This window comes from Lactuca serriola, chromosome 4, assembly GCF_051521515.1.
Source record: "Lactuca serriola cultivar US96UC23 chromosome 4, Lser_US96UC23_V15, whole genome shotgun sequence".
In the NCBI taxonomy this organism is placed as follows: Eukaryota; Viridiplantae; Streptophyta; class Magnoliopsida; order Asterales; family Asteraceae; genus Lactuca; species Lactuca serriola.
The window spans coordinates 54,459,396-54,466,874 of record NC_136411.1 but is presented as its reverse complement, the minus strand read 5'-3'; the positions used below and the strand labels follow the sequence as shown (position 1 = coordinate 54,466,874).

The 7,479-nt window shown below is 33.3% G+C and overlaps 1 protein-coding gene across 1 annotated transcript; it reads right to left on the bottom strand.

Moving 5' to 3' along the window:
* Window positions 1–491: 491 nt before the first annotated feature.
* On the bottom strand, window positions 492–3,397 carry LOC145101592 (alpha/beta-Hydrolases superfamily protein). The gene is made up of 10 exons (XM_079038819.1): window positions 3,059–3,397; window positions 2,402–2,538; window positions 2,130–2,303; window positions 1,812–2,048; window positions 1,606–1,706; window positions 1,457–1,529; window positions 1,299–1,367; window positions 1,106–1,213; window positions 908–1,033; window positions 492–821 (listed from the first exon to the last, which is right to left on the bottom strand). Exons 1-10 carry the CDS (start codon window positions 3,372–3,374, stop codon window positions 627–629), a joined length of 1,536 nt encoding a protein of 511 aa, XP_078894945.1. The 5' UTR covers window positions 3,375–3,397; the 3' UTR covers window positions 492–626.
* Between the last annotated feature and the right edge of the window lie 4,082 nt (window positions 3,398–7,479).

Here is a 7,479-nt window from a genome sequence, read left to right as displayed (position 1 = left end):
CATGATAAAAAAAATAATTAAAAAAAAACTAATAGAATAACACACGTAGACACAGTGTTGCAAGCCATACGACACTATTTTGTCATTGACATAAAATAAAAAATTGATTATTACTTTTGGTGACGCCATGTCTTTGACAAAAAGTAATTGATTTTTATTTTAGAAAGACTAGTAACTTTTTCGACATGTCGAAAGTAATTTCTAAATTTATTTAAATTGACAACATTTTTATGTATTTTTTAAATTTATTTTCCATAAATTTCATACGATAAACCAACACAATCCAGATTTACTAGTAAACACTTGAAAATTTATATAAAATGAATCTAGAAACTAATATTAAAGTTGCTCTATCACGAAGATTTTTGGATATGAGAATAAAAATATATTAAAGTTCAAAATATTGTAAACATAAAGTTGTTTAATATTTAAATTAGTATATCCAAAAAGTTAATATAAACCCAAAAACTAAATAAAATGCTCCAAATCCAAAAACTAACTCACGTAGCATTAACAAAACACCACCAGAACTATCAAACATAAAACTATAACAATATAAATCTTCAAACATAAAAAATAAAATAAAAAAAAAACAAACTATTTAACTTTTAAATATAGTCACAATGTCAAAAAAGTGGCTTCTTGCCATTTAACAAACCCATCAAATGATCCAAAACATGAGTTGCTCCATCACGAAGACCAGAGTGCATGTATTCATTAGTTACCCATAACCTTATTCCCCCTATCTCTTTACTCGTTTCCATTGCCACATTAAAATTAACAAACATATCTTCATAATAAACCGCAGCAGCAACTGGCACCTATTTTTTTTTTAAAAAAATTAAACGATTAAAAATATGTTCATTATATTTTTTTAAGTAAACATTATTATACAATTAAAACACACCTTGTTATTATTCAATGCTGTTTTGTTATATAAAGGAGGCCAATCTTTTTTCTCAGCCAACAAATTTGCTGCTTCCTTAAATGGCCTCAATGCATGAATTTCATCAAACATCCATGGGAACACCATCTGCATTTTTTTTTAAATATAAATAAAACATTTTCATTTTTTTTAATATAAAAATTTAATCGGAAAATTTACCTCTCCTGTGAGCAAAACAGGGCGGTTTTCTTTAGCGGCTTTTACTGCATCAAGTTTACTTTCATGTTCAAGTCTTACTCTGTGAGCAGCCCATTGTGATGCAGCTCCCTTTTAAGTTAGTTACAATAAATAAGATTAAATTTTATTTATTTTTTGAGTTTATTTTATGATGAAATTGAAAAGAGTAGATTACCTGACAATATATGGATTCATGCAAAAGGGCGTATAGTGGATTTGTATCGAAAGATAGCCACCTTTCAAACTGTATTGTATAAAGTGATGTTAAGGTTTTCGCAGGGGCAATTCTGTCATTATACATATAATATGTAAAAGAGGAAAAAAATTTCTTACAGAATTTAAGAAGTAATAGCTTATTTGCTTCTTTGACCCTGGAACTATTACCGGATCCCACACTCTTTCAAACCTATAAATAAAACAAAAACAATAATATGACAGGGGTATTTTAGTCTTTTAGATATTTGATTAATAGTCAAACATACAAGTAGTGCAAACGCTCGAAGCCTGTGCTAGCACCTAAGCCAGTAAGGCCAAGGAGTTGTAGGCCCCGCGGGGTTAATACACCACCAGATGGAAGAGGAACCTATTATAATAACACACAGTGAAGGTGAAAAGAGATTAGTTATATTTTTTAGATAATCAAGATTCGAAGTTTTTTTTTTTTATTTATTTACGAAAATACCCTTACCCCGCCTCCTTCGGACTCTGCCAAATGGATTACAACGTCACGAATGATCTGAATATCCTGAGGGTATCTTTTGTAATATTTTTCATTTTGGAGGACAATAGGGTCAATACAAGCTCTATACACAGTTTCAGCTGTGCATCCATCTTTAATTGGTGGAATCCCACCAGTCAAAAAGACTTGTTTTAGCCCTTGTGGTGCAAAACTTAGATATGTCACTCCACAAAAACCACCAAAACTCTATTAACAAAACAAAAGAGGTGAGGTGTCATTTGCTAATATAACCTGTTAATAAAAAGGGTATTTTCGTCTTTTTCATACCTGGCCCAAGAGCTTCCAAGGAGCAGCATCAGGAACAAGATGTTTTCTAATAAATTCAGCATCATTCACAATATTATCTGCTCGAAAATACTTCAAGTAATCAACCAATTCTTGTGGAGATTTGAATTGTAGCATTGATGATGTTGTTAGAGGAGTTGACAACCCTGTTCCTCTCTGCAATTTTAGAAAATCAAAAGATGAAAAAGTGATAGATGCAAAAATATAGTAATGGTTAATAAAAGAACAGGGAAAGGGTAAAAATGGAAATATGCCTGATCCAAAAGAATAACGCGATGTTCTTCGCATGCTTTATTCAACCACCCACTTGACTCAGTTGGCCTTGGTGACTCAAAACCAGGTCCACCTTGTAGGTATAACAGGTATGGCAGAGCTTGATCTTCCTTTCCAACTGCACAACATGAAAATCAAACTCCATATTCAACAAGTTTTTTATGTATAAACTTTTGAGTTTATTGTCACTCGTAAATTAGTTCAATTTTATTTTGTATCTTAATAAGCCTCTTCAATTTCTTCAATGATTGTACCTTAATAAGTCCCTTTATCTGTGTAGTTTTCATCAGATCTTGATCCAAATCATGGGAACAGAAGTATGATAATACGAAAGAAGAAGTACTTTCTTAATTTCAAAATAGAAAATCGGCCCATCCATCTTGCGATCAAACGGGTTAATTTTCAACATAATAGTCTAGATGACAGTGAATCTAAATAATTTGATATAACAAACTCGATATCCAGCAATGTTGATATTAAATTAGTCAGAAGAGTCCACATCACTTTGCATTGCAATGAATTGCCTTTGACCGAAAAAGTCTTGGCATTGAAGTGATGAGTATAATGATTCAGTGGTAACCAGGACTCATAATTTGTACAAAATAATTCCGGAATGAAAGTGGAAGTTAATGATTTACCGGAAACGGCCTCCCGAGCAAAAACCGAGATTTTAGGGGATTGAGATAGAGAATAATCGAGTGGGACAGTGAAGTGATGGTCGCGAAGACGGAGTTCCGGGACGGAGTACCATGGTCCCGCGATGTGTTCCGCCGGCGATGAAGACTTTTTTATTAAGTTTTGGTCCATGGTGGCGGTGGCGGTGGCGATGACGGCTGAAATCGATCTGCGGAGGGACCGGAAGTAGAGCGTTCGTTTGGGGGAAGTCGTTGGCGTTGGTAGAGACGGAGGAGGGTAACGAAGGAAGAGTTGTACGGTGAAGTATAGTGATCGCATCGTGTTGTTACGAGGTGCCGCGATCCACGTGATTATTTGTTATAGATAATTCCTGAGTTTTTTTTTTTTTTAATAATTAAGGAAACTAACCTCTTTTTAATGTTATTTTAATGATAATAATTTTTTTTTTGTAACAAATATACTTATTCTGAAATGCGATGAACACTCCGGAATACGCAGAAGGAGTCTGAAATATCCAATATTTGTATGTTTTTTTGTTGTACATGCATGTGGTGCATGTAAGTATCTTATAGTGTGTTTAGAACCGTCTTTTTAGTCCGGAACTATGTTTCTAGAAAATCTGGAAAGGTTCTTTAGGTCCGGAATACAAAGATCTTGATCTGAAATGATGTTCTGGAATACGAAGAACTTGGCCTAGAATGATGTTCTGGGATGAGAAGTCGTAATGATAATTGATTATTGTTTTTTTTGTGGCTGACATTGTTTAATAACCTCTATTAGTCCAAAGACGAGTTTTCATGGATGTTAAAAAAATAGGTTTTGCAGACGAAAAAGATTTATTCCATTTACAGGAGCTTTCAAAATTACATTCAATAAAGGCAAAAATGATTATAATTTTGTTAAAATGGTTGGTTTTTATGGTAATATGCATTAAAATTTTATTGAAATTTTGTTTTTGCAGATAACAAACCAGGATGCCGATTTAGAAATTATAAAATAAATAAATAAACTAGCAAAGACACCTATAAAATTAAGAAAGAAATCAGAAATGTTTTTAAAGCTTAAATTGAAAGCAGATAAAATTCTAAAAGATGGAACCGGAGCAAGTTCAGACAAACCAATTATTATAAACTAGTTGCAATGCCATTATATTTTTATGGTTAGGTTTCAGCATGTTGGTTTTATTGTTGGATATGTTTATGTAAGTCCATGTTTTTAATGTGTATGTTAATATATTTAAATATATTCAGTCTCCAACATTCAGTGACTCGATCAATGAGGATGAGTTGCCAATAGAATATGATATACTTCGTCTTGAAGAAGGACAACGATGTCTTGTTGATACGACTGCATTAAAGTTCATTCATGACTATCAACGTGCGAAACAACAAATGGTGATACTGGAAATCCCATTACCGCGTTATGCGTCAATAAAATCTCATCTAATTCTAACAACATATGTTAGACGGTCTCGTTCTGCATGAAGCTTATCAATCTTTGCATTTGCATGTTGAATCCACTTCTTAGTTTCTATAACCTTTTTCATAACTTCAGCAACCCATTTTTTCGTTTATGAGTTCCACTAGATCGTTTGCACATTGATCTAGTGTCTGGCTTGTTTTAGAATCCCTTTCGCTTGCTTGTTCAGCAGCCTTCATAGCTTGGAAAATGTCATCAGACATTTTATCCTGTGGTGAGAAATCTAGGCCTTCCGAAAACGGGTTAATATCTGAACAATGCCAAACATCAAACTCAATGAACTCATTCTCAAATTATTTATATGTTTACGATGCAAGGTAGGTACATATTAATAGTCCGAAATGCCATGTCTGGAATAAGTGTCTGGAATGCGATGTCTGGAATCTATGTCTCCGAAATGAGATGTTTGAAATGCGTGTCCGGAATAAGCGTCCGTGACTCATATTCGTCAGGAATATATGACATATATAACTGATTTGACTATAGATGAATGATTGATATGACTTTCAGAATGTCAGTTCGGAATCCAACATCAACCATTATAAATAAGAGACTAGAATTGTAAAACCTTTAGAACTCCATAATTATAAAACTTTTAGAAGTCTGGAATGATAGTAAATCAACCCCAGTCGTGGACTATACAGGAAGAGATCACGCTCGTTCTGTAATGGGTAATAATTGAGGATAATATGGTTTTCCTCATGCTACTACATCTAATGTACGGATCGTGATGGGAACGTTTGAAAAAATTGTTTCACTTTGAGTTAGATGTTCCACAATATCGAACTGAAGAAGAAGTGAATGCTAAGTTTGTAGACATATTGTCAAAGATGAAGAATTTTATAAAATTTTATCACAAGCTTAACAACGAATAAATGGATGAAGATGAACAAGTAATTTTACAGCTGGCAAGGGTGGAATACAGATACAAAAATAACAGGGTTGATTTTCCATACGGGCATGCTTGAGATATTTTAAAAGATGTCTTGTATTTTTAAATTATGTATTTTGTTATTTTTATGTTTAATAAGGTTATGGTAGTTAAAAATTATGTTTTTTCTATCTTTGTAACATCTAACAAATATTAGGGCAATAATAATATCTATCATTAATCACTCCAAAAATCGATTATAAATATAATTAGCTGCATATTAAAGGTGAAATGTAATGTCCGGAATGAGGGTCCAAAATGTACGTCCGGGATGTGCTCCGAAATATGTATAATTGACTCCGTGTGTTAGGAATCTATTACAAGTTTACTGTTCGGAACGACTACACATAATACAACCTACGAGACCATAGTACCCTCTACAAATGCCATTATATAATTGAATTCAAGTGTCCAAACTCGATACCTTGTTAAATCTATTACTAAAAATTCATTTTTCATAAATCAAATATACAATTGTGGCGCTCAAAGTATTATAAGGACATCAATGACTAGCAATAGCCCTGGATGGCTATTTTACGTTTGTCCTAAAGAGGTATATGCGTTCTCATTTCATTATTTTTACTTTGAATTAATAATAATTTAAACAATATACGTCGTGTGTTTGATATTAAATTTTTAGGGACCATAGTTTGGGTTTATTTGTTGGGTTGACAAAGCAAAAGGCAATAATTCATTGATAATTTGTAACTTAGTCGATCGAAGAAGAAGCTTGAAACCAAAAATTTGCACTTGAAAATAGTGTTAATTTGTAGTTGGATTTTCTTTTTTGGTATTGTTGTGTACATGTTGTAAGCTTTATGTTTATCAACTAAGTTTATGTAACACTTATTAGTTAATCTATGTAATATGTAATGTTTGTTTGTTTTTTGGAATATCATTCCGGATTCACATAATTAATTGCAATTACATAGGCACAAAACAATCATCAAAAGGTCTGGTATTTCTCATTCAGATAGAGGGGGAAGATGGTGCATTGTTTGTGTTTGGTAGGTGGTCTGAAACACATCAACCCAATAATATATCTAAATCATATTAACTAATTCATGGATGTTCGAATGACATGATATCGCAATAGCATGATCACACTATATCGAGACTGAGCTACTTCCCACATGAAATGTATGATCTACAACACACAACGGGTAAAAACCTACAAAAAAATTTAAGCATATCCCAAGAAAAGTGTAAATATACAAATCTTTATAATAAACAAGTATAACAATGTACATGCCATATAGCTGTCTTTACCCGGACCATGCAAGAAACCAGGTAGAACCATGGACAGATGCACCCTCAAACGCCTATAAAAACTGTGCATCACCTTAGAAAAAGGGGAGAACTTTCTCATCACTAACAACTTTACTACGTTCCTAATCGACATCTGACTTAGGCATCGGAGAGCAATATCGGGGTCCATCCCTCGGTATCGCTTTTTAACATATTATTTGTCTAGCTCTTGCAGTTTGCCTTCCAGATTGTGCATTAGACAAGAAAACCACCTATGTGCTACCACGTATTCGGAAGACCACATAGCAACATCGACATCATCCATCTAACAATATTGAGATATGCATTCACAAAGAAAACAAATAATCTTCATGAGCAATACAAAACGCAATGAAACGACCAACAACAAGGTTATCAAAAAGACCGTATACCGAAAACCACAATTTGAAATTGTTGCCAACAATAATGCACATAAAAGGGATAGGAGACGAAAGGAGTCCCAAACTACTTCAGAAGAACAATCTAACAAAAACTAGCAAGATAGAAGAAAACAAAAACAGACCACAATTGACAACGAGGAGAATGACACAACCACCTTGGACCAATATGGGAACATTTAGACGAAACTTTTCTGCAATATTCTGTTAAGTTTGGAAAGAAGCGTGCAAATGTAGAAGGATCTCCTAAATCTTCAAGTTTCATGTGATTCCACGGAGTTTGTCAAATTGGTGAAATGATTCATACTCAAGTGTTGTTAGTTTATGA